The sequence below is a fragment of the Oncorhynchus mykiss genome, chromosome 28, assembly GCF_013265735.2.
Source record: "Oncorhynchus mykiss isolate Arlee chromosome 28, USDA_OmykA_1.1, whole genome shotgun sequence".
NCBI lineage: Eukaryota > Metazoa > Chordata > Actinopteri > Salmoniformes > Salmonidae > Oncorhynchus > Oncorhynchus mykiss.
This window is the reverse complement of record NC_048592.1, coordinates 10,825,946-10,853,177: the sequence shown is the minus strand read 5'-3', so window position 1 is coordinate 10,853,177 and position 27,232 is coordinate 10,825,946. Positions and strand designations below refer to the sequence as shown.

Below are 27,232 nucleotides of genomic sequence, written 5' to 3'. Positions count from 1 at the left end.
TTCATATTCACAAATACAAATTTACAAACAAAACACACATGTTCTTACCTTACAAAAACACATTTAACTATATTTTAAGACCATTAAATTCTCTGCTAACAAAAAAGATGTTACACTTATAATTCTATGTATGTCCCTTAAGGTCCTTGTGTAATGTGATATTGTAACCCCTAGCCCAATTGTCCTTTGGATATTATTTATATATACTTGTGTTCTCATATGTACTTCCTGTATTGAATTGTTGTTAATTTATTTATTTGTATTATTATTTTCATTAAGAATGGGATGTGGCCATTGGCAGTGTTCTAACATCGCGAGAATTGAGCTGCTGTATATAGTTCCATGCGAGGAATCTCACTCTTCGCACTCCGCATCTCAAGCTGCTGCTGTAAGGATCAAGGTAGAGGTATGTGTTTTGTAGGGCTACGCTTTCAATATATCATGAAATATATAGGCTAAAGCATGTTTTCGGTCATTCCAAAAAAAGAAAGTGAAAACTTAGCCATACGATGACTAATAGTTTCTGACCTTTATTACCTTATCATTTAATTTGTGTGCAATCTTTCCGGCATTAAACTTGTAGCCTACATTTCCATTGATGACAGAATAAATGCGTTTGTTTATCTTTACAATAGTTTTTTTGGGGGGGATGATGTCCAAGTGGCCTACATAATTAATTTGTTCAATGGAATATTGGAATAAAAAAAATCAGGTGAGGGGAAAAAATCAATGTCGAGAAAAAAACGAATGCAGGTTTACGAAATAGGACTGACTGCGTGTGCAAAATAGTAAAAGGTTTTAACACTTGCCAGGCAAGAACAGCCTGTTGAACTATGTGATTAATGCTTAAAATAAAGACAGAAATGGCCATTTAGGAAACACCTGTGGATTAGGTGTTGCTCATGAAAGAAGTGAAATCTTCTATAGAATCAATTTCCTATTCCTGCCTGTATTGTTTTCAGTTATTTTTCACATTATAGCTTCAATGCTGAAAATGTATAGAAAGAGGATGGAGAGAGCATCCCAGTTCATCTTTTATGTCCAGTTGTCTTCGTGCTTTTTGTGTACTACCATGAGTGGTGCATACTGTACATTGACAGCATACATAATTCAATTTAGTTCAATTTATCTTCCTCCCCCTCCAGTGAAACTGAAGATGGCTGCAGGTAAAGCGCGCATCGGGCATCTGGCCCCTGACTTCAAGGCCACAGCAGTCATGCCAGATGGACAGTTTAAAGACCTCAGCATTTCCAACTACAGAGGTAGACCTACTGTTACGCTTCATAGTATTTGGCACTGTCCTTTGTTTTGTATCTGTGTGGTCGGCTTTGTGACCGGTTCTTAAAGTTCGATAATACAGCAATGACCTATAAGCCTGTCGGATAAGATTTGAGTTACATTGAATATGCGCTTCCAGGCTCCGCAACTTGCTAGGTTTGTCTAATGGTGTGTCTTGTGCCGCTTGCCTGCAGGGAAGTATGTGGTGTTCTTCTTCTACCCGCTGGACTTCACCTTTGTGTGCCCCACTGAGATCATCGCCTTCAGTGATGCTGCCGAGGAGTTCAGGAAGATCGGCTGCGAGGTCATTGGTGCCTCTGTTGACTCCCACTTCTGCCATCTTGCCTGGTACGAGTCTTTTGCACAATTATTTTGCCTTATGAAGATTTCATCCTAGGTGACGCAAGATAAGTGCACAAGATAAAGCTTGTGCAGTGATCTTTTCATTTCATTTTTCAAAAGTATTTTTATTCAAGTTTTACAAAATGTACATCAATGTAAGTACACAGATTTGACCATATCCCAACCAGCCTTCCTTCCTTCCTCCAAATAACACATTCAGAAGAGCGGAGTAGGGCAGGAAGAGAAGCAGAAATACAAGAATGTGCCTCTAGGTATTACCATGGGGTATCTGGAGCATGTAACCAGAATGGCAATTCTGTTGGCTGCCCAGTAATAGTATAATAGTATACAGTAAAATGTTGGCTGCCCAGTAATAGTATAATAGTATACAGTAAAATGTTGGCTGCCCAGTAATAGTATAATAGTATACAGTAAAATGTTGGCTGCCCAGTAATAGTATAATAGTATACAGTAACAAGTTGGCTGCCCAGTAATAGTATACAAAGTTGGATAGTGCATGACCTCCACTAAACTTGCATCTCTGAAGTTAAGATCTACTGACTCTGGGTACCTTTCCTCCCCAGATAAATGTGGTAACAGCCTGATTGATTGACTTAAAAACAACAACAACAAAAAAAAAGACAATGGGATAGATTGAAATGGATAGTTATTTGGGTGAACTGTTCATTTTTACAGCATTAATCCTTCCTATAAGTGATAGTGGTAAGCTACCCCCATCTCTGAAAATCAGATTTCATTTGCATAAGGAAGGGAGCAAAGTTTGCAGAAAAAAAGAGCATGTAATGAACAAGTTACGTTCAACTCCAAGGTATTTGATACCAGAGCTAAAAAGGCACGTCGGTCTGCTGGAACTGTAGCGCTGCTGGATTGAGTGGGAAGCACTCGCTTCTCTGGAGTTTCAGCTTGTAACCAAGAGAAGGAGCCAAAGTTCTCCAGAATAGAAAGGATAGAAGGTAAACAGGTTACAGGGTTAGTTACATAGAGTAACAAATCATCTGCATATAATGACAACCTATGTTCAACTCCTTCCTGTGTTACACCTTGGAAAGAGGAGGATGCCCGTGAAGCTACTGAAAGTGGCTCAATGGCGACGGCAAATAACAAAGGGGACATTGGGGCAGCCTGTCCCACGTTCCAGGACAAAAGAGTCAGAACGGTTGACATTGGTACAGACACTGGCCTGGGGAGATGTATACAAGAGATGGATCCATGAGCTAAATTTGTTCCCAAGTCAAAAAAAAAATGTAACAGTAGCAAATCGGTACTCCCATTCAATTCTGTCGAATGCCTTCTCTGCATCTAGGGAGATTACCACCTCAGGGGAGTTGGAGAATTGTTTAGAATAAATCATGTTAAACCGTCTGAATATTTAAAAAATTCTGTCCTTTTATAAAGCTGGTTTGTTACTGTGATATGAGTCCTGGTAAGACTACTTCCAGACACCTTGCTATCACCTTCGCCAGCACCTTTACATCCACATTAAGGAGACTTAGGGCCCTAAATGAAGAACAGGAAGTGGGGTCTTTCCCCTTCTTAAGGTGAAGCGCTATTGAAGCCTGTGTTAGGGTAGGTGGCAGCGAGCCACGTTCAAGTGATTCATTATACATAGATACAAGTAAAGGGGCTAACTTGGTATGGAATTTCTTAAAGAACTCCGTTGGAAACCCATCGGGCCCTGGAGGTTTTCTGCTCTGCATTGACTTGATAGACTGAATAACTTTTTCAAGGCTGAGAGGAGAATCAAGGTAATCTACAGTTTCAGCCTCAACTGTGGGAGTCTCCAGTTCACCCGAAAATATTGGCAGTATCTGATGGAAATTCAGACGTTTACAGGAATAGAAGGATTTGAAGGTGTCATTGATCCCCGTAGGGTCAGAAATCAAGCTATGAGAGGAATCTTTCATTTGGGGAATCAGACGGCTAGCAGCGCTGCGTTTAAATTGGTGTGCGAGCAGATGACTTGCCATGTTCATAGTAGGTACCACATGAATGCAATAGTAACCGTTCTGCGTCTGTAGTGGACAAGAGATTGAATTCAGATTGTAAATTCAAGCGTTGCTTATACAGCTCTGGAGATGGCGTCAAGGCATATTGGTGGTCTAAGTCAAGGATGGCTTTAGTGAGTTCTTCTAGTTTAGCTTTCCGAGTTTTGTTTAAATGAGAAAAATAAGAAAAGGCCTGAAGTGATTCCCATAAGAGAGAATGAGAGGTTGAGCTTGTCTGATTTGAAAATAATTTATCATCAATAGAAGTGGAAATAACGTTACAGACGTCTGCAACAGACCGGAGAAGATAATTGAATCTCCAACAGAGAGGAGTACGAGTTTGTCCTGATAGGATGTCGAGGGCTAAAGGTCCACGGTCAGAAATGACCATGGGTAAATATTCAGAAGAGGTGACATTTGGAAGTAACTTATGATCAATAAAGAAGTAGTCAATACGAGAAAAATAATGGTGTACATGTGAGAAAAAATAGAACACTGCCTGGGGATTCTGACATCTCCAGGGATCTGTACACCCATTCTGAACCATAAAACCTGAGAAGGACTTTGACATAGCAGGAGACATAGTTCTGGGGTTGGAGTGGTCTAAAGCCGGGCTAATAACACAATTCAGATCCACGCCAAATATCAAAAGATGGGTGTTCAGAGAAGGGATTTTCCACAGCAACCAATTTGGCAAATTCATCATCATCAAAATTGGGAGCATATACATTGTCCAATTCTACAGGTGTGTGCCAAATGGTGCCAGTTATGATGAAATATCTCTCGTTACTGTCTGAAATAACATTAGTAGTAGAGAAATATATTATTTTACTAACCAAAATTGCAACCTCTCTGGCTTTGGAGTTAAAGTCTGAATGGGAAAACCTGACTGAACCTGGAGTTTTGTAGCCTTGAGTGATCTTTAATGCGTGAATCAGCTTTTAGCTTTTCAAAAGGGAGAAGATCCTAGACCTCTTGACAGGATTATTCATTGTTTTAGTATTCCAAGATAAAAACTTTATAGGATTAGGCCTACCTATTACAATTATTAGCTTTGTTAGCCATCTACAATATTGAAAGGAAAAAGGTGTGCAAAGACAGAGAAAACTGATGAAAAAAGCGAGGAAAAATCAATACATTTGAACAAAAAAGGTCACCCCTCTTTCTCTCCCACCAAAACCTAAAGTCTCCTTCCCCAGCAAATGGAGACAGCAGGTTGACGTTGGCGCAGCTTCGGTGCATATAAACGGAGAACCTTCCTATCCTAACTCGGAGAGGCCCCATAGCACGAGTAGTGAAATCCATTTGAAAAGGCATTCACAAAACAGTAAAGTAGATCCACAAATACCACACGTTTGCACGGTCCAAAGATGCTGAAATAAATAAATCACATTTCTCCACTCCTATTTCTGATACTAAATCATCATTTGGTGTATCATTTTACTGCAATACTATTATATTAGGCTACATGTGAGAGTTATAGGCCTACAGTCAGTGTACATATTTCAGTTACTAGAGTAGGCTAAAACTTCAGTGTCCAAATATATATATTTTTTATTCAGAGGACCGGCATACATAAACCTGTTTACTACTATGCACGTCCGTCTGTATACCACAGCTGGCAGGGACGCTTGGTCTCAGACACACAAAAAAATACTAAATTCCGTCTCGTCGTGTGTTCTTACAGGACCAACACACCTCGTAAGCAGGGCGGTCTGGGTCCAATGAAGATCCCTCTGGTAGCCGACACACTGCGTTCCATCTCCACGGACTACGGGGTGCTGAAGGAGGACGAGGGCATTGCCTACAGGTGGGTTCACACCGGACAAGTTCAAGGGTCAAAGTTCAGTGTTTCTATGACCGACTGGGACAAAACCTGGGTAATGTGCCCAACATAAGACTACGTGCAAAACAAGACTAACACAAGCATAAATGACTCAATCTATAACCTACTTGTTTTTTCAGGGGCCTATTCATTATTGACGCCAAGGGCCTCTTGAGGCAGATCACCATCAACGACCTTCCAGTGGGACGCTCCATCGACGAGACCCTGCGTCTGGTGCAGGCCTTTCAGTTCACTGACAAACACGGAGAGGGTACATAACTAACCCTGTTTTCTTTTTGTTTTCTAAAAGACGATGCCTCCTTATCCTACACAGAATCAGGCTAACCTTTTGCAGTGACATATTTTACGATGTACCGTCAAAAGACATACACTATGTCAGGGATCATCAACTAGATTCAGTCGCGGGCCAATTTTATTTCTTGAGCAGATGGTCCGGGGACTGGAACATAATTAGAAATCATTTGTACGCAAGAAGCCCAAACAGATACTGTATTTGACAAAAACAAAAAATTATGGAAATTGATGTAAAAAAATATATCACTAGCCACTTTAAACAATGCTACTTAATATAATGTTTACATACCCTACATTACTCATCTCATATGTATATACTGTACTCTATACCATCTACTGCATCTTGCCTATGCCGTTCTGTACCATCACTCATTCATATATCTTTATGTACATATTCTTTATCCCTTTACACGTGTGTATAAGGTAGTAGTTTTGGAATTGTTAGATTACTCGTTGGTTATTTATTACTGCATTGTTGGAACTAGAAGCACAAGCATTTCGTCACACTCGCATTAACATCTGCTAACCATGTGTATGTGACAAATACATTTGAATTTGATTTAAAATGTTTAGTTATAGATTTCCTAAATTAAAATCATTTTGAGGTGAATTCCTATTGATTTTAGTTATACATGTCCAAAAAGCTTTTTGGGGCTCAGAAAATTTTGGGAGGCCAAGTGCTGCCAGTTGATGATACCTGCACTATGTGAACAGTATTTAGAGCACTATTACAACTCTCTTTTAAGGTAACATTCTATGTTTGTAACAGCTGAGAATGTTAGGCTGATAGATGTCAGAATGTGTAAAAATGTCAAGCTCAGGTTCAAAGTGTTTTGTTTATCATACTGCACTGTCCTGACACTCACACTTCTTCTCTGGTGTTTTCTCAGTCTGTCCCGCCGGCTGGAAACCAGGAAGTGACACCATCAAGCCCGACATCCAGAAGAGCAAAGACTTCTTCTCCAAGCAGCACTAAGACGATGAGTGTCTGCAGCCTGTTGTAGGACAACTAGAATTACAGTACATTTCAATAGAACAATAGGCTACTGCGCTTCACTATCTATGTGCCTGGGAACTGTAGAACAATGTCATCAGCATCCCATTATCTGTCATGTGTTTAGATAGAAATTATGACCAAAGAATCTAGATTAGATTGTGTTGGAGAGGTTTTAGTGTCATTAACCAGGTTCCATCCAACCTTTTTTATGCGAGTAAAGTACGTCGGTTGAAAAATGTCACGACAGATCTGATGGAAACTGAATTTGTCGGTAAACTTTCCAAATGACGACAAAACAATATACGCTAGACATGGTGGTATCGTTTTTGTCTGTAAAATGTATTATGAGAGAAATGGCAGTGGAAAGGCTTTTATGCGCGAATTTCAATATAATATATGTATTTTAATTATTGTCACCATCCTATCAAAGTCAATTTGGGAGTCATGTGATGACATGTGTGGTCCTCCCACCACGACTCGGGGAAGCATGCAGTTTATTAGGCTACAGATGAAATAAGTTATGAACTTCACAGGGTGGTGAATATGCCAGTTGGTGAGCTTGATGCTCCTTTCCAATACATATTGAGGGTCTTATTCTGGTGACATGTTGATCGATGTTTGGCTGCCGTTTGACAAATTAAAATAATCTCGCTCTTTTGTCCATACTAACCTCATGTGTAGGCTATACCAGCACTGTATCTGCAAGCTGTTGGCTGTAGCGCACGTGCCAATACCAGAGTGGGCACATTCGCTACATAAGGCAACATTCTTTGTTACAAAACCGTCAGTAGAGTTGGAAACACATTTAACTTGTATATTTTATTTGGTACATGGGAATAGAATTGCTAAAGTAAATTTTATGTGCACTACGTCATCTTGCACAGATTTTTATCCGCGACAAGTCAATGTGATGGAAACACATCTCTGGTAAGAAAAGGTGCATATTTTATTCATGCAGATTTTAGAATATTCACATGAAAATCTGTCACCAGTTAGATGGAAGCCTAGCTAATGATGTCACCCTATTGTTTTCTGTTGTATCATTTTGGTAACATAGTTTTTATCTTTAGGCCACAGTCTGAAATGAGGAAAAGCAGCTTTACTGGAAAAAAGTGAGGAGAAAACTTTTGTTTTTTTTACAGTGAAAAACAAACTACTCAAATGTCCTTTCATCTTCTAAATAAAAACTTACAGAGCAAACAGTTTTTTTTTCCTTGACAGATTATCAGAAAAACAAACTTAACATGTTTGTTAATGACTTTTTGTATGACTTACAATGAAATTGAAATCTGGGTTAATTTACCAATTTAGTTTGCAATTCTGTTTTGTTTTATGGTGAATTTAGCTACAATGCAGCTAGACATGATACACTGCATGACCAAAAGTATGTGGACAACTGCTTATCAAACATCTCATTCCAAAATCATGGACATTAATATGTACTTGGTCCACCCTTTGCTGCTATAACAGCCTTCACTCCTATGGGAAGGGTTTCCACTAGATGTTGGAATATTGCTGTGGGGACTTGCTTCCATTCAGCCACGAGCATTAGTGAAGTCGGGCACTGATGTTGGGCGATTAGGCCTGGCTCACAGTCGGCGTTCCAATTCATCCCAAAGGTGATTGATGGGGTTGAGGTCAGGTCTCTTTGCAGTTCTTCCACACCAATCTCAACAAACCATTTCTGTACGGACCTCGCTTTGTGCACGAGGGCATTTGTCATGCTGAAACAGGCAAGGGCCTTCCCCAAACTGTTGCCACAGTTGGAAGCACAGAATCTTCTAGAATGCCATTGTATGCTGTAGCGTTAAAGATTTCTCTGCACTGGAACTAAGGGGCCTATCCTGAACCATGAATAACAGCCCAAGACCATTATTCCTCCTCCAAACTGGAGGAGGTAGCGTTCTTCTGGCATCTGCCAAACCCAGTTTTGTTCGTTGGACTGCCAGATGGTGAAGCTAGATTCATCACTCCAGAGAATTTGTTCCAGAGTCCAATGGCGGCGAGCTTTACACCACTCCAGCCGACGCTTGCGCTTTGCGGCTGAGCCGTTGTTGCTCCTAGACATTTCCACATCACAATAATAGCACTTACAGTTGACCGGGGCAGCAATTTGATACACTGACTTGTTGGAAAGGTGGCATCCTATGACGGTGCCACGTTGAAAGTCACTGAGCTCTTCAGTAAGGCCATTCTACTGCCAATGTGTGTCTATGGAGACACATTTTCATTTTTATACACGCAGCAACGGGTGTGGCTGAAATAGACAAATCCACTAATTTGAAGAGGTGTCCACATACTTTTGTATACAGTATATGTAGCTAGGACTTAAACAAACTGGATCATTGAGTGAGGCTGGCCTATCACTCCAAAACTGGTTGACCAATAGAATAGCATCATCTTAGGCTCCCTCATAAACCAGCTTAAATTAAATGAATGTGCCAAAACTTTGCAACTGCAAAAAAAGGCAGCAAAAGCAAAGGACAAGGTAACATAACCAAAAATTGCAGGCAAAGATGGAAGCATTTCATCGCAATCACGCAATCATTGAAAACATGTTTCACCCCAAAAAATTGGGGGGCATTCATATATATATTTTTTGCATTAATTTACAATTCATTTGTTCTTGCCTTTCAATATTATTTATTCTGCTCTCAATACTATTGGGTTAATGTTTTGCTTTCAATATCATCATTTTTCGTGTAACACTAAGAAATTTGTTCTCGAATTCAAAAGGTTTGCTTGAAATTAAAGGCACAAAAGTAATTCCAAAGAACCCTCTCGCTTTGCCTCTTCCTCGTTGTTTTTTTTCAACAAAATCAATTGATGTGCATTTCTTATGGCCCGCAGAGTATCGCCAGCTACTGTTCAATTGATTGTTGATTAATGGGCGAGGTTAATTGACTGCAGATGGTTGTTATCATATAGTCTACCCCACAAGAGGTTGGTGGCACCTTAATTGGGCAGGACGGGCTTGTGGTAATGGCTGGAGCGGAATGGTGTCAAATAAAGCAAACACATGGTTTGATGCCATTCCATTTGCGCCGTTCCAGCCATTATTATGAGCCGTCCTCCCTCAGCAGCCTCCACTGGTCTACCCATATTGGACGCCAAGTCAATATATTCCTTGCAGAAGAGACCAAGTGCTACTGATCTAATTCCACGCACGCAGGTAAAGTCACAGCGCTGACGTCCTGTTCACGGTTTGCGCACGTGTAATCCTGGTGCAGCTCCTCCGTAATTGTCAGCAAATTGATTGACTGAATTAACAAGAGAACCATCTGCTGTTGCACAAGCACATTTCTAAATTGCACCTGGTATATTTTACTATTCTTACTCTCAATAGTAACTAAGTTGAGACCACGACAGTGTGCCCCCCCCCCCAGGAGCCTCAAGTGACCGCTTATGCCTGGAGCCGGCCCCGATTGCACTATATACAACCTGAAAATCCATTCAATTCGATGTCATTTAATATTCATGGTATGACACACAAAATGACAATTATTTGTTCAAATTTGACATCCTCATTTAACAACGCTTACCTTCCTATAAAGCCCTTGAAGCATATCAAGTGATTTATGTCATATTGTTGAGATTAGTAAAAATTCCAGGCAAATTGCCATTCTAATACGGCATCCCTTTTTTGAGCTCTGTAATTTCCTAAATAAACATCAAGATGAAAAAAACAAAATTGGAAGTTCTTGAGTTGTTAGTAGTAGGGTGAAATAATTGTTAAACATGTTTTTCAAGAAGACACAGTTAGGGTTACCTGTACAACGCTGAGGAAAACACTGAACAACATGGTCTTACATTCTTACATTGGCAAATTTACATTGATGTTTTTGATGTATTTTGAGGTTACCGAGAACCGTGAAACTTTTACCACACTGCACACAACTAAATGGCTTTTGTCCACTGTGAAATCGCTCATGTCTTTGGCAGTTGTCCTGCCTTGCAAACATCTTGCCACAGAGTCTGCAACTGAAAGGTCTCTCACCCGTGTGAACACTCTGATGGGACTTAAGTCTGGTTTTCTGCGTAAAACTTTTCCCACACTCAAGACATCTATATGGTTTGACTCCAGCATGAGAGTGCTGGTGTGCTTCAAGTTGACAGTGGCGGTGGAAGCTCTTTCCACACAATGAGCATATGAACACTTTTTGGTTTGGTACAGCTCTCCAAACGTTGACCATTCTTTTTGTTTTCAATCTGTTCTTATTAAGAATATGCTCATTGCTGTGAGAGTTTGACTCAGATGTGTTCTCAGTTGCTCTCATGAGCCCTTGTGAAGAAGGTCCTGGCTGCTGCAGTCTAGGCTGTAAAATCAAGCCCTCCATCAAAACAGGGTGCAGAGTATCTCTGTACTGCCCCTGGTCAGCTTGAAAGGACTCAGACATGGCATCGCCATGATAAAGAGGATGCCACTCGGGCTCCACTTTCACTGGGACAGTGCTGAAAATGTCATTAAGTGGTTTCTCTGCAGAAGACAAAGAGTTGCAGGAAGCAGGATGGGATGTGATGGGAACGGGATATTGATCTGCCTGAGAGGAAAACATCTGTAAGCATCTCTCTGTAGTGTAAGACCCATCTGGATGAGTGGAATCATTCCCACTTAGTCCTTGTGTAACAGAGAACCACAGCTGACTATCTCTCTCATCCATTCTAAAGTCCAAACTGCCTGTGATTCCTGGGTCCTGTACAGTTCCCTGGGCTACATGTTTTTCCACCTGCTCTGCTTTCACCAGCAACTCCAGTCCACCCCTCGCCTCCACAAGGTGTCCTGAGCTCTGCAGCTCATTGAACTTCTCCGGGTCCTCTACAGGCGTGGCTTTGGATTTCTGGTCCTCTTCATTACCTGGAAGTAGAGTAGACGGTTTATGTAATTGTTAGAAATGTGTCAAATAAGCGATAAAGCAAAATCCTGTACAGTGCAATTAACCTGACTTGAGGGCAGGGCCGTAACTACATATGAGGACACCGGGGTCTGGACTTTGGTAATTTTTTCTAATTTTAAAAATAATAAAAGTATATAAACTCAGCAAAAACAGAAACGTCCTCTCACTGTCAATGGATTATTTTCAGCAAACTTAACACGTGTAAGTATTTGCATGAACATAACAAGATTCAACAACTGAGACATAAACTGAACAAGTTCCACAGACATGTGACTAACAGGCTGACCACACCACTCGTGTCGCCTGCGAGCGTTGCAAAATAAATGTTGAAATCTATGTTATTCAATTATTGCACCCACTGCTCACACGCTCCAACAAGCATCTGTGTTGCCAAGGGCTAAAGTAGAAGTCATTCCTATTTCTGACACAGATCGAGCTGCAAGTCCTGCCTCTCTCATCACCTCATTGGTTTATAGAAGCAGATACCCACGTGGGTGACTGAAAGACGAACGAGGTCAGTGGCAGTAATGCACATAATTTATGAAAGTTGCCAATCGCAAAATAAAGTCATAAAAGAAAAAGCCTGGAAGGAAGAGAGATGGACTAGAAACGATTCGGTTGACCGTTTTATGTGTGGATTAATTGGCGGAGTAGAGGACCTTGTGCATTTCAGGTAAAATAACTCAATGTTAATATCCCAGGACAAATTAGCTAGCAACAGCAAGCTAGCTAAATAGGACAAGTTAGCTAGCAAGTGCAAGCTAACTAGCTAAACCGCCATAAATGTTTAATGATTTTCGACCTCTCCCCAAATTAATACAATTGGTTCAGAGTTTGTTTGGATATTTTAACCTGTGTGTCGTGATCGCTTTTGGTGTGGGGGGACAAAATACATTTATGCACGATGGCGCACGAGCGCAGCTGGTTTGGGTTCCGTGTAAAATAAATGGAATAATGTGTCCCTGAACAAAGGGGGGGGGGGGGGGGGTGTCAAAATCAAAAGTAACAGTATCTGGTGTGGCCACCAGCTGCATTAAGTACTGCAGTGCATCTCCTCCTCATATACTGCACCAGATTTGCCAGTTCTTGCTGTGAGATGTTACCCCACTCTTCCACCAAGGCAAGTTCCCAGACATTTCTGGGGGGAATGGCCCTAGCCCCAAACATCTGATCCAACAAGTCCCAGACGTGCTCAATGGGATTGAGATCCGGGCTCTTCGCTGGCCATGGCAGAACACTGACATTCCTGTCTTGCAGGAAATCATGCACAGCACGAGCAGTATGGCTGGTGGTATTGTCATGCTGGATGGTCATGTCAGGATGAGCCTGCAGGAAGGGTACCACATGAGGGAGGAGCATGTCTTCCCTGTAACGCACAGATTTGAGATTGCCTGCAATGACAACAAGCTCAGTCCGATGATGCTGTGACACACCGCCCCAGACCATTACGGACCCTCCACCTCCAAATCGATCCAGCTCCAGAGTACAGGCCTCGGTGTAACGCTCATTCCTTCAACGATACACGAGAATCCGACCATCACCCTTGGTGAGACAAAAACGCGACTCGTCAGTGAAGAGCACTTTTTGCCCGTCCTGTCTGGTCCAGCGACAATGGGTTTGTGCCCATAGCCAACGTTGTTGCCGGTGATATCTGGTGAGGACCTGCCTTACAACAGGCCTACAAGCCCTCAGTTCAGCCTCTCTCAGCCTATTGCGGACAGTCTGAGCACTGATGGAGGGATTGTGCATTCATGGTGTAACTCGGGCAGTTGTTGTTGCCATCCTGCACCTGTTCCGCAGGTGTGATGTTCGGATGTACCGTTGGAGTTACACGTGGTCTGCCACAGCGAGGATGATCAGCTGTCCGTCCTGTCTCCCTGTCTTAGGCGTCTCACAGTATGGACATTACAATTTATTGCCCTGGCCACATCTGCAGTCCTCATGCCTCCTTGCAGCATGCCTAAGGCACGTTCACGCAGATGAACAGGGACCTGTGGCATCTTTCTTTTGGTGCTTTTCACAGTCAGCAGAAAGGCCTCTTCAGTGTCCTAAGTTTTCATAACTGTGACCTTAATTGCCTACCGTCTGTAAGCTGTTAGTGTCTTAACGACCATTCCACAGGTGCATGTTCATTAAATGTTTATGGTTCAATGAACAAGCATGGGAAACAGTGTTTAAACCCTTTACAATGAAGATCTGTGAAGTTATTTTGATTTTTCGAATTATCTTTGTAAGTCAGGGTCCTGAAAAAGGGACCTTTCTTTTTTTGCAGAGTTTATTTTGAACATAATAAAGTAAATCAATTACGGGTCAACATCTAAATATTGCTCCCAGTGTTGACCAAAGCTCTGTGCGCTTATATTCTTGATCTAATTGAGTTCTAATCGCTCCAGCCTCTTTGCGAATGAACAGTGGTTTGAACAGTGGTTTGTTTATGTTTACCTGCATCCCCCAGATTTGCTTTTTTAGCAGCAAGGGCTAACCCTGCTTTCTCTTTCTCGCGGCACATGCCCGAGGGCCTGAGACGTAAAACAACATGGCAGGAGTAACTTTTACTTTCTTCTCCAACACAGTTTTTTTGCATTATTTAAACCAAATTGAACGTTTCATTATTTATTTGAGACTAAATTGATTTTATTTATGTATTATATTAAGTTAAAATAAAAGTGTTCAATCAGTATTATTGTAATTGTCATTATTACAAATATATATCTAAAAATCGGCATGGGCTTTTTTTGGTCCTGCAAAAATCGGTATCGGCGTTGAAAAATCATAATCGGTCGACCTCTAGTTGTTAGTCTCATCTCGATCGCCCACTGGCGTTTATAGTTTACCCATTACCCACCTTTTTCTTACCCCTACATCACTGATATTAATACAGAATCGTAAGTAATATTTTAATAATTAATGTGAATGTGATAGTAGAATCATCTGTCTGCTTCATTGATGTCTGTTTATGCGGAGCTTGACTGTTAGTCGTTCCGGATACAAGTGTCTGCTAAAAGGCATATATTAGCAGGGGTAAAAGTAAGGTGGTACGGTGTCCCGGACCAAAAATTGTAGGAGTATGCTTTACCGATAAAACATTAGCCTATCACAATAATTAAAACAAATGATGACTGGTTGTGTTTATGCCACAATAAAAAGTAATACATTTTAAAAGTTAAATTACAAATCTCAATGGCTAGGCCCACAGAGATCCTATTGAATTAATAGGGATTCTGCATGCAGTTCTATGATTAGGCCCATAAAACATTTGAGCTCCTGCACCATGAAGAAATAAACTCTACTTTCACTCCTGTATATTAGTAATGCCTAGGACTACAAATGCAAAAGCTATGTAATTTGAGAAAAGAGATATCCATGTAAATAACTGATGATTTTATGCAATTCATCATTACAACTGACAGAATAACGTTACCTAATAACGCTACATGTTAGTGTGAATCAGTTCTCATATTTCCCCCCTTTTATGGGTATAACATTACAATTGTATAGCTAATAGTGTGTTTGCAGATGACCGAGGTGAATGAACCTACAGCAGCAACGGTGATAATGACCGGGGTCATTTTTGCTGTTTTCCAAATAGCATTTTAATAGCGGTCGGGCGCCTTCCGGTCCTCATTACAACTCAAATCCTGGTTACACAACTGAAGTACATTGCCCGAGGTATAAGAAGCTAAGTTAATCGTTAGAACCATAGGTATATGGTACGATAGGATCCTATGGGTCTAACGATGAACGTAGCCTTAAGATGCTTTAAACCGGGCCCTGTTTGACAGCACTAAACTAAGGGTGAGCTCTCACCTTTTTGTGAGGTCCCACTCCCAAGCTGAATTCCTTCAGCATGTTGCCTGTCATTTGTCCCTCGTGCTGCTGCTTCTCTTTGAGCTTTCCTCAGTTCTCTTTCCATCAGCTGTAAACTATTTTTAAGGCCTTCTATCTCATTTTCTTTCCGACACATTTCCAGCCGTAGAACGACAGTGCCCTCGTCTACAAATTTGGTTATTTCTGCAACAGCTGCCTTTGCTAGCACATCCATGATTGCACCTATTTGTGTACTAAAAGAAACGGTGTTAGACATTGCTCATCAAATAAAATCACTGTTGTTACACAGAAACAAATGTGCAGTGCGAGTGCCTCTGTAAAATGTTTATAACATAATCGTTTCTTCTATTGTACAGCTTCTCGAAGCTAGCAAACAGCAACGTTTGTGGAAGGGGAAAAAAAACTTCCGGAAATATGGATAACGGAAATGACGACAGAAAGTAGCAAACGCTTTCAAATAAATGCACTTATATGGGATATTTATTTGAAATCAGTAATAAACGCCTAGCTACCTGTTTTTATTGTCTGCTAGCTACTAGTGAAATAATTTTTGAAAATACAAATACGACGGACACTTTTCTTTGCAGAAGAAGTTTATTTACAAAAACAAATAAAACAGAACATTCATTGTTTTATGGAATTGACACAAATGATAACACATTTCCCTTAACATTGCCCTTAACACATTGCCCTCATTAACTCCTAAGAAGTTATTACATTTGCTTTCTCACCATTTGATTGCTCACTCTTAACAATACCCATTGTGGTTATGCATGAGATGTGATACCTGAGATTTCCATCCTTGGTGTACATTGACAGCTCTTTGCTGATTGATTAAAACCAAGCAGTTAAAATGGTAAGTTACATTAATAGGTTAAAACCAGCAACAAAAAGGGGGACATTTACAGAGGGAGAGAGAGAGAGTGCGGAGGATCCGTTTTCGGAGTTGCCCTGAGTCTGAGTGGGCAGGTTCTAGGCCCAGGCTGAATTATACAGCGAGTATAATAAAAATTTAAAATAAATGTTTAATGTATTTATATATTGTATATAAATTATCAGTTGTATACTAACCGTCCAGACAGAGTCGATGACTACAACATTTACTGGCGTCTTTGTCCACATCTTTCTCTTTATTGTACTTTCTGTTTCTCCCTCTCACTGCCCTCTTCCTCGCTCCCGCTCTTGATTTCCATTTCAACAACTTCATCAAAACACATACTTATTTGACTGTTTTTCATCATGTCTCTCATTCCCCCCTCTTCCACATCTCTCCTCCTCTCCCCTCCCCACTGTGCCTGCCACTCCCTTTAGCCTCTCCCCTCATCCTCCCCTTTCTCATTCCACTGTTGTTCTGTCTCGCAGACTTTGTCATGCTCTGGCTTTCCTTCCATCTTTCTCTCTTTGTCCTTATCTTGCTGTCCCAAAGCCCTGTGGACCTTTCCCTTCCCCCTGGCTCGGTCTGCCTCTCTCCTCTCCGTCTGCTGCTCTTGTCTGAGGTTCAGTGCAGTTATTCGGCAGTGATGTGGCTTGGATGGTACCATTGGCACTGATCTTGCTTGAAACACTTTAGGGGGTGTTTTTTGTTTAGACCTGACCAGCACTCTCCCCACCCCTTTTTCAGACCCCACTTTACTACCTCTCCCTTCCTTCTGTCCTTCATTCAATTCTTCGATGTAAATCTGGACCTCTTTCAGTTCTTCCTCGCTTTCCTCTATTATTGTTGGTATCTGTAGTTGGTATTTTGTCTCTCCTTCATTCTCCCTCTCTTGGTTCTCCTTATTTGGCCCTGTTGATTCACATTCCTCTGTCTCCTGTTGGACCACATGTATACTATCTCCTTCTTCATCCCTGATTACACCTCCCACTTCCATCCCTTTATCTCCCTCCTCTTCTCCCTCTCCCACAACATCCTTCATCAGATCTATAGCTCTTTCTCTTCTCTCTAAAACACGCTGTGCCTCTAGGTCCTGTTTATGCTCCTCATTATCAATCAACATATTTTCCATCCCCTCTTCAGCTGCCTCTTCCTCAGTCTCTCCCATGGTATCCACTCCTTCCACCTCTTGCTTCGTCTCTTCTTTTGCACTCATCTCTTCACTTGCCCTACTCTCTCCTTCCTTATCTATCTCTTTCTGCTGTACTCTGATACTCTCTCCCTCTTTGGTTTCTATCACCTCCTCCATAACTTTACGTTCCTCAGTCTCCCCTTCCCTATCCTTCCTATCTCCACTTTCCATCATGTCATCCCTGGCTAATACGCTCATTATCTCACAAATGTCTTCTTCTCCTACTTCCCCTTCCTCACCTGCTATCCTTTCCTCTTCTTCAATCATTCCTTTTTGCTCCCTCGCCCCAAAGTCCTCCCCTTCTGTTTCTTCCAACTCCTTTAATACCGCTCTCTCCTCAGTCTCAATTCTTGTTACCTCTCCTTCTTGTTTATTAAATTCTCCCCCATTTATATCTTCTCTTTCCTCCATCTCTTCCTCTACATCTTCCTTCTTTCCCTCGCTATCCCTCTCAGCACTATTTTTAGGCTGCTCCATTGCGCCCCCAGCTGAAACTACCTCCGACCGCTCATTGAGTATGTCCTTTGGCTCTTCAGCACAGGAAACTATACGACAGGCAGTGAGTAAATGCTCTTGTGAATCTTCTTTCTCGGCTTCGCTCACGGTATCGCCATTGTAACCCTCTGAAATCACACCTTCACCACAGTGACTCTTCAGGTCCTCCTCGTCTCTGAGCTGCAGGTGAACTCCAGTGTCCTCTTCCTCTGCAGTGGTCTGCAGTGAGGCCTCCTCACAGTCAGTTGAAGAGGATGCTGAAGCGAGGCCCCTCTCAATGTCACCTGGTGTTTCCTCTTCCTTCATCATGCTCGTTTCAACCGAGTGACAACATTCTTGTATCTCAGTGCTGTAAAGTGAAGAGTAAGACATCAGCTCTATGATGACAGGTAACATTTATCATGTACATTTATCCTGATATACTGTTCTTGACTTTGATTCGCTTCCTAACCCACCTCGGCTTACCTTTCTGTGCATGTATTCGTCAGTGTGTCTGCCTGGTCTTTCTCCTGGTTGTCTGGATCCTGCCTTGTATCCTCCAACAGGTCTATCGCTTCCAGTCTATTCTCTTCTTCAGCCTTGCTATGCCTAAAGACCTCTTCTGTTGGGTTACAACAATCAGGGGAATCAATGTCCAAGTGCCCAGGAGGCATTCTGGCCTCAGAACTCTGTGATAGACCAATTCCTATGGACCTGTCATCAGAAGCACTGTCCAATTGTTGTGAGGGCTTAGCAGGGAGGGACAAACCATTCTCCATGTCAGTCTGAGGCCCACTCCATGTCAGTCTATTGAACACCAAACTAGATGGTAGACTTTTACAGAACATGTCATCATCGTCCTCCTCATCTTCTCTGTCGTAATCAGCATCTTCGTCGTCATTATCCTCTTCTTCAGAGGAAGAGCAGCGAGCAGGCAGGAAGGGTCTGGATATGTAAGGTAGACTCATTGACTTGTTGGCTCGTCCATATTGATCAAAGCTTAGAGGTCTGTGTGTGGGAGTTTGTGTCTGCCTCAGTGTGTGTGTCTCTGTTTGGCAGCCTGTCTGTATTTGTGTCTGTGTGTCTACAGGTGGCTGTGTGACAGAGTCTGGTTTGTCATGTGAGAGTCCAGGGGATCTCTGCTCCACTTCGTCCTCATACTCATCTTCCGCATGATGAGGCTCTACTGAGAACGCCTGGAACATCTGGGAGAAAAGAGGTTAGGATCATGACTAAATGATGAAACAAACACACACACACACACACACACACACACACACACACACACACACACACGTGCACACGCACACACCTTGGTGGAAGCACTGCTGTCCATGAGGTCCAGGAATCCAAAAGTATCCTGAAAGTCTAGTGGACAGTCCTGGACTTGTGCATCGTCCTCCTCCATCGTTGTAGGGTACGGCACATCTGTGGCAACTGCCTCATTTCTGACATCATTTGGGGCATCCAGGGCAGTCTGCACAGAGCCTTTGATTTCTGACAATTATATGTAGATTTGACAGATTAAAACAAAAGTCCTATCCAATTTAGATTGTTAATTGCCAATTGTCAATAATTAAATTTTCACAAGTGTCAAAAACTCACTCCAAACCGGATCAATCACAGTTTCATTTCCCTTATTGCACAAATGTGTTATGATTGTTAAAATATATGAATGATACCCATGTGTTCTCCCTCTTCATCCTCCTCTTCATCGTTTTCATGGTTTACTTTATCTTCTCCTCCACTCTCACCCTCTTCACCCCTCTCCTCTGATGGCTTAGATACACAGTCCCCATTCAGTTCCTCCTCCTTTCCTCTGTCTTCTTTTCCTTCAACTTTATCATCCATATCTCTCCTCTCCTCCGATACCTCTTGATCTCTTCTCTTGACTCCGTCAGTCTCGTCCTCCCCCACAACTGCCACTCGAATGTGCCTTTCCCCTTCCCCTCCCTCCTGTCTCACACCCTCCCCCTTATCTCCGCTCCCCTCTCCTCCGCTATGGTTTCGCCTTTCTGCACCACCCCCCTGCAGCACCCCAAAGGCCAGGCCTGATGTGATGTGAAGGGGGACGGTGACTGAGAAAGGTCCGGAGATGTGTATCCCTGCCCGCCGGTCCGCTTTGCTGGAGATTCCTGGGGATCTGGATGGGGGTTGCAGAGCCTCAGTGCTGTTGCCCCCACTACAGTGACTGCCCAGTCGACTGTATGTGCCCTTGGTTCCCCCGCCCCCGCTCACTACACTCACACTAGCCCCCTGACCCCTCCGGAAGGTCACAGCATACCCGCTGCCCACATCACTACCATTAGTGGATGCCCCTCCATCCGCACCACCTTTGGGACAGGGAGAGGGCTGAGCCAGGGGGGATATGACAGTGGAAGGGGCTTGTTGTCTGGAACCTGTGAGGTATGGTAAACAGTCACATTAGTCTACAGATGAAACTGTCATAAGTGTAAGCCTATAGTACTACTGAACACAGAAATGTAAGTATGCTTTAGCAGCATGCATGAATTACTCTACAAACATGTTCACCAATATCTATACACTATAGATGAGGAGTGGGTAAACAAGGAAGAATGTGTACCTTCATGCGAATAGGGCATTGAGCTCAGGGAATCCATGCTCTTGGCTGGCCTTAAGACAGTTCTCTCTTTTTCTACAGAGAAATGGAGAGATGATTTTACAACTCAAAATGAATCATTATTACCATTGCAAAGCTATGCATTGTATTGAACGATAACAACATCAGTGTGGCACTGATTCTTATGGGAGAGGGCGCATACCTTTGGTTGAGTTCTTGTTCCTTCCTCTCGGGTCTTGGAGTCTGCCTCCTAAATTGAAGATGGACTTCCACTTCCTGCTCTTGAGAGATCCCTTCCTCCTGTAGAGAATGTTACTACTGTTACTGGGGCCAGGAGTTTTTCTTCACCACGTGAACTGTTCATGGAAGAAGAACTATCCCCTCTAGTACTAGTCTACCTTTTACGATTGCGACCACTAAATCTCTACCTATCTCAACCACTATACTGTTACTCCCTACTACTACATTGTCATAAATTTGACATTTTTGGGTTCTTTGGTTAATTTGCTTACTTGTCTGTGCCGTCGATGATGGCGTGATAGGAGCGCATGGCCGGGGGGCCGTCCCCTGGGCTGATGTTGCCTAACTGGAGTGGAATGGCTGGGAATAAACGTTTCTCTGGATTGTGTATAGAGGGAGATGGGAATGACTTAAGACACTCCAGACCAATACCTTTATAAGGAGATGAACAAGAAAGAGAGGAGATATGAGAGATTATGAGGGAGTGTACAGTGCATTCGGAAAGTGTTCAGACCCATTGACTTTTTCCACATTTTGTTACGTTACGTTTTTTTTTCGCTGATCAATCTACACACCCCATAATGACAAAACAAAAACACGTTTTTTTAAAATTATTTTACAAAATTATAAAAAAAATAAGAAACTGAAATATCATATTTACGTAAGTATTCAGAGCCTTTACTCAATACTTTGTTGAAGCACCTTTGGCAGCGATTACAGCCTCAAGCTTTATTGGCTATGACGCTACAAGCTTTGTACACTTGTATTTGGGGAGTTCCTCCCATTCTTCTCTGCAGATCCTCTCAAGCTCTGTCAGGTTGGATGGAGAGTGTAGCTGCACGGCTATTTTCAGGTCTCTCCAGAGATGTTTGATCGGGTTCAAGTCTGGGCTCTGGCTGGGCCACTCAAGGGCATTCAGAGACTTGTCCTGAAGCCACTCCTGAGTTGTCTTGGCTGTGTGCTTAGGGTCGTTGTCCTGTTGGAAGGCGAACCTTCGCCCCCAGTTTAAGGTTCTGAGCACTCTGGAGCTGATTTTCATCAAAGACCTCTCTGTACTTTGCTCCGTTCATCATTGCTCCAAATCATGTCCAATCAATTGAATTTACCACAGCTGGACTCCAATCAAGTTGTAGAAACATCTCAAGGTTGTACAATGGAAACAGGATGCACCTGAGCTCCATTTCTAATCTCATAGCAAAGGGTACTGAATACTTATGTAAATAAGGTATGGAATTATTTGTTTATATACATTTGCAAAAAAATCTAAAAACCCGTTTTTGCTTTGTCATTATGGGGTATTGTGTGTAGATCGATGAGGAATATTTTTTAATTCATCCATTTTAGCATAAGGCTGTAATGTAAAAAAAATGTGGAAACAGTACACTGTATATTCTCAGAGAGAGCGAGAGAGAGAGAGCAAGAAAGAGGTGATGTACCTGAACCAGGAAAAAGCTGGGGCACGTGGGTGAGGATGAATTCCACTACGATGGACTGGACCCTCACCTCCATGAAGGCTGCAGTACCGTTAAACCCTGACGCCTCAATGTCTTTTGACCTGCAAACAGCGGGTTAAACAACATTGAACAATGCAAACACACTGTTTAAACTATCTCTATCTAGTTCATGTCTTTCTCTCTCATGTAGATACACACACCTGAGAAGGTTTGGAGCCCAAACAATGGCGAGGTTCCGGGCATGCATGTTGGTGTGTGAGGAATAAGAAGCCATCTTTACAAGGTGACGCATCAGGAACTCTAGAGTTCTGAGAAACCAGGGGGCGGGAGAAGGGACAAAAAGAGAGGGAAGTGGTTTAATTCTATAGTTAGTTTGAAAACAGTTGAAACTATTGAAGAAAAACTACACATAGCAAAATGTACAGTCCCCCTAGTTACAAACAGATGGTTCCAGCAATGTTACACATTTTTTTTATTTATTTTATTTTACCTTTATTTAACCAGGCAAGTCAGTTAAGAACAAATTCTTATTTTCAATGACGGCCTGGGAACAGTGGGTTAACTGCCTGTTCAGGGGCAGAACGACAGATTTGTACCTTGTCAGCTCGGGGGTTTGAACTCACAACCTTCCGGTTACTAGTCCAACGCTCTAACCACTAGGCTACCCTGCCGCCCCACATATGTAACAGTATTCCTTCCGTCCCTGTCCTTGCCCCAACTTGGGCTCGAACCAGAGACCCTCTGAACACATTAACAACTGCCTCCCACGAAGCATCATTACTTAATGCTTCCTCAAAAGCCACGGCTCTTGTAGAGCAAGGGAAACAAGTACTTCAAGGTCTCAGAGCGAGTGGCATCACTGATTGAAATGCTACTATTGCGCACCACTAACTAGCTAGCCATTTCACACCAGTTACTCTCGCCCCCCCTTTTGAACTCCTCCTCCTCTGCAGCAACCCCATCAGCTGGGCAAGGCCCAACTGAGTGATCTGGGTCACGGCACCAATGCAACAGTGCTGCTTCCGTCCCTCTCCTTGCCCCAACCTGGGCTCGAACCAGGTACCCTCTGAACACAACAACTGCCTCCCACAAAGCATCGTTACCTATCGCTCCACAAAAGCCTTGCAGAGCAAAGGAAACAACTACTTCAAGGTGACTTCTTCGATTGAAACGCTACTAGCATGCACCGCTAACTAGCCATTTCACGTCGGTTACACATAGCAAACATTTACTCTTTCTCTATGAAAAACGTATGAATAGGTAGAGGTTTACCTGTAATGGGGAGCGGGTAATTCCTTCAGCACGTCCTTGATCTTCACCAGCCTCTCGTCCTCCAGCTGAATTGCCACAGCTTCCTGGGGTTAAGTGGTGTGTGAGGTTGATACATAAAGCCATATGCCATCTTAAAGATGCATTATAAAGGTTTTGTATAATGTCAGCCAGTAGTTTTAAAAGTAGCGCTCACAAGCCAAACACGGGTCCCAAAAATGTTTTAACAATTTAGTACAATGTCATACATTTCGTATGATATGTTACGTCCTGCAATTAAAAAACAAAAAAAAGAACTTTTATCTTTCCTGCATTTCGTGTGACATGAATTCCAATTCATACAATATGGCACGAATTTGTAAGTGAGTCCCGTTCAATCTCTTTAATGCTGGGTCCCGTTCACTGGGTATGAAATGGGAGAAAACATTTTGAACATACCTGAACATGTCCAATAGAAACACTTCATTTTCCATGTCACAATGCTTTCTCCTTTTCGCTCCAACTGAAAGCAACCCTGGTGTCCATGTATCTGAATTACTATCAAGTAAGACAGGTACTCACAGCATATTTGTCATAGAGCTGGTATGTGAGGAGAGGATTGGGCAACTCTCTGAAGTAGGCCTTGCAGAGAGAGCTGACACAGTGAATGTCCTGCAGGTACACATCCTTATTGAGATCTGGGGTTCCCTCACTGTCAAACTCACCCCTGTTTGGAGACAAACACATTACATTTCACTGCTGTACTTGACCACATAGAAACGCACGGACTCACGCAAGCACGCAGGAGCGTTCACACACACACGAGGCACAAACACACACACGCTTACCGAAGTTTCTGCGTGTTGGATGACACCCCAGATAGCCTGTAGATGCCATCTACAACCCCATGCTTCTCAATGAATTCACTGCAGCTTCGCAGCACCTGAGGAACTGAGAGGCAGACAAGATGATAATACTACGGAACTGACAGGGATGAACAACAGGATGCTAATATTTAACTTATTCAGATACAACATATTCTAACAAGACTGAGGGAACATGGGACTTACTCTCCTGACAGCTTGTAGCCAGGTGGTCCAACAGGTGACAGCCAAACACCTTCTCATTGTTCCCTCCTTTTCTCCGGAGTCTCCGCATCTCTTCTTTTCTCCTGCCTCAACCTCTCACATTCAGCCCTGTTGTCAACTAGGTGTGTGCGTGATTGTCTAATATATGTATTTTCTGTATGAATTGGTCAATGGTAACGTGGATTTCATATACATTTACAATGTGCTGTTAATATTATAGGCGGTGTTGTTTTCTTCATTGGATTTTATTGTGCTTTATGTTTAACTGGGTGAAGTGCATTACTTTACTGTGCTGTACTGAGCTGTGTTAAGCTATTCAGCTGGGTCATGCGGTATGTCGTTGTGTTTGTGGCACTCTGTAAAGTAAGAAACCAGCAAAATCATATGTATACACCAACACAACACTTAATGTGGTCACTTAAAATCAAACTGTGCATCGCTCACAATCTACAGCATACATAACTCTTCACTTTCCCCCAATATATTTTGTTCACAAAATAAACAAGCCACACCCTTCACTCCAATACTCCCAGTCGCCCTCTCAGTGCTGTGATCTGGGGACACTTTAAATTCAATCAAGCCTCTCTATGCTGATGGGACACCCTGACACCCCAAACCAAGTCTTTGGCTGTTCTGTGACCCTCTCTTCCCGGACTCTCGTGGCAATTGTGGCCCTCTCACTACAGCTGAAGTCCAATAAAGTGTACATTGTGACTGCAGGCCTTGTTGTAGAACATAAAGCCTCTGAGCCTGACCCCACCTCTCCATCCCCCTGACCCCTACCATCCCACATCTAACACACTGTCAATGCTACTCTTGTCCAGTTTCGGGGTGACTTACAGGTAAAAACAAGAATAAGAAAGAGTAAGAGAGTTAAGACTGTTCCTACCTTCACTCTGCACAGGCACAACCAAGCAGCAGCAAGCAATGACGCAAGAAACCACTAAACTTCCCCTGTTGACTTCCTGAGTCTCTCCTTTTCTCTCACATTCTCTTTCTGTACATCTCCACCGTTATCTCCGCCTCTGTTGACTGGCAAATCAATGAACCAGTAAATCATTCAAACTAACAATCATATCAATTTCTCTAATCTATTTAGATATCTACAGTTTCTAATGACCTTCGATTCAGATTACCATCTTCATACAGTACTGGTGTAGTGTCAGATTAAACAATGTACACAGTAAAAGTGTAGTTTCCAGATGTAACATGTGAAGCTTATTGAACATGTATAGTCAATTATACTTAAATATTTTATTGACTAGGTTTGAGTTGACAAATAACTTAAAGCTGCAATATGTAACTCTGGGCGACCCGACAAATCTCACATACAAATGTGAGTTATAGATATGTCATTCTCATTTAACGCAAGTCTAAGAAGCGGTATATCTGTTCTATGTGCGCTACTTCTATGAGTATCGTTCATAAGTTCTATTTTTGTGCCTTTTACTTTCAGTTTTGTACACCAGCTTCAAAACTGCTGAAAATACAAGATTTTTGGTTATGGAAAAGATATTTCATAGCGGTTTAGATTGTACAGTCATGGCCAAAAGTTTTGAAAATGATGCAAATATTAATTTACACTAAGTTTGCTGCTTCAGTGTCTTTAGATATTTTTGTCAAATGTTACTATGGAATACTGAAGTATAATTACAAGCATTTCATAAGTGTCAAAGGCTTTTATTGACAATTACATGAAGTTGATGCAAAGCGTCAATATTTGCAGTGTTGACCCTTCTTTTTCAAGACCTCTGCAATCCACCCTGGCATGCTGTCAATTAACTTCCGGGCCACATCCTGACTGATGGCAGCCCATTCTTGCATAATCAATGCTTGGAGTTTGTTCGAATTTGTGGGGTTTTGTTTGTCCACCCGCCTCTTGATGATTGACCAGAAGTTCTCAATGGGATTAAGGTCTGGGGAGTTTCCTGGCAATGCACCCAAATTATCGATGTTTTGTTCCCCGAGCCACTTAGTTATCACTTTTGCCTTATGGCAAGGTGCTCCATCATGCTGGAAAATACATTGTTCGTCACCAAACTGTTCCTGGAAGGTTGGGAGAAGTTACTCTCGGAGGATGTGTTGGTACCATTCTTTATTCGTGGCTGTGTTCTTAGGCACAATTGTGAGTGAGCCCACTCCCTTGGCTGAGAAGCAAACCCACACATGAATGGTCTCAGGATGCTTTACTGTTGGCACGACACAGGACTGATGGTAGCGCTCACCTTGTCTTCTCCGGACAAGCTTTTTTCCAGATGCCCCAAACAATTGGAAAGGGGATTCATCAGAGAAAATGACTTTACCCCAGTCCTCAGCAGTCCAATCCTTGTACCTTTTGCAGAACATCAGTCTGTCACTGAGGCTTTTCCTGGAGAGAAGTGGCTTCTTTGCTGCCCTTCTTGACACCAGGCCATCCTCCAAAAGTCTTCACCTCACTGTGCGTGCAGATGCACTCACACCTGCCTTATGCCATTCCTGAGCAGGAATGGTGGTGCCCCGATCCCGCAGCTGAATCAACTTTAGGAGACGGTCCTGGTGCTTGCTGGACTTTCTTGGGCTCCCTGAAGCCTTCTTCACAACAATTGAACCACTCTC

The 27,232-nt window shown here is 42.5% G+C and overlaps 3 protein-coding genes across 3 annotated transcripts; 1 reads left to right on the top strand and 2 right to left on the bottom strand.

Annotated features, from left to right (window-relative positions):
* The first annotated feature begins 303 nt into the window (after positions 1 to 303).
* LOC110508519 (peroxiredoxin-1) lies at positions 304 to 7,963 on the top strand. The gene is made up of 6 exons (XM_021589082.2): positions 304 to 406; positions 1,146 to 1,262; positions 1,473 to 1,626; positions 5,314 to 5,436; positions 5,592 to 5,722; positions 6,657 to 7,963. The coding sequence occupies exons 1-6, from the start codon at positions 343 to 345 to the stop codon at positions 6,740 to 6,742; spliced, it is 675 nt and encodes a 224-aa protein (XP_021444757.2). The 5' UTR covers positions 304 to 342; the 3' UTR covers positions 6,743 to 7,963.
* A 2,248-nt stretch (positions 7,964 to 10,211) lies between these two features.
* LOC110508517 (zinc finger protein 160) lies at positions 10,212 to 15,898 on the bottom strand. The gene is made up of 2 exons (XM_021589081.2): positions 15,466 to 15,898; positions 10,212 to 11,618 (listed from the first exon to the last, which is right to left on the bottom strand). Exons 1-2 carry the CDS (start codon positions 15,740 to 15,742, stop codon positions 10,570 to 10,572), a joined length of 1,326 nt encoding a protein of 441 aa, XP_021444756.1. The 5' UTR covers positions 15,743 to 15,898; the 3' UTR covers positions 10,212 to 10,569.
* Positions 15,899 to 16,066: 168 nt separating this feature from the next.
* Positions 16,067 to 26,289, bottom strand: LOC110508510 (rho GTPase-activating protein 30). Its single transcript, XM_021589072.2, has 14 exons — positions 25,527 to 26,289; positions 24,620 to 24,993; positions 24,398 to 24,500; positions 24,132 to 24,276; positions 23,574 to 23,656; positions 22,502 to 22,609; positions 22,284 to 22,402; positions 21,120 to 21,279; positions 20,810 to 20,907; positions 20,611 to 20,682; positions 19,709 to 20,425; positions 19,339 to 19,523; positions 18,513 to 19,231; positions 16,067 to 18,396 (listed from the first exon to the last, which is right to left on the bottom strand). Exons 2-14 carry the CDS (start codon positions 24,705 to 24,707, stop codon positions 16,794 to 16,796), a joined length of 4,200 nt encoding a protein of 1,399 aa, XP_021444747.2. The 5' UTR covers positions 24,708 to 24,993; positions 25,527 to 26,289; the 3' UTR covers positions 16,067 to 16,793.
* Between the last annotated feature and the right edge of the window lie 943 nt (positions 26,290 to 27,232).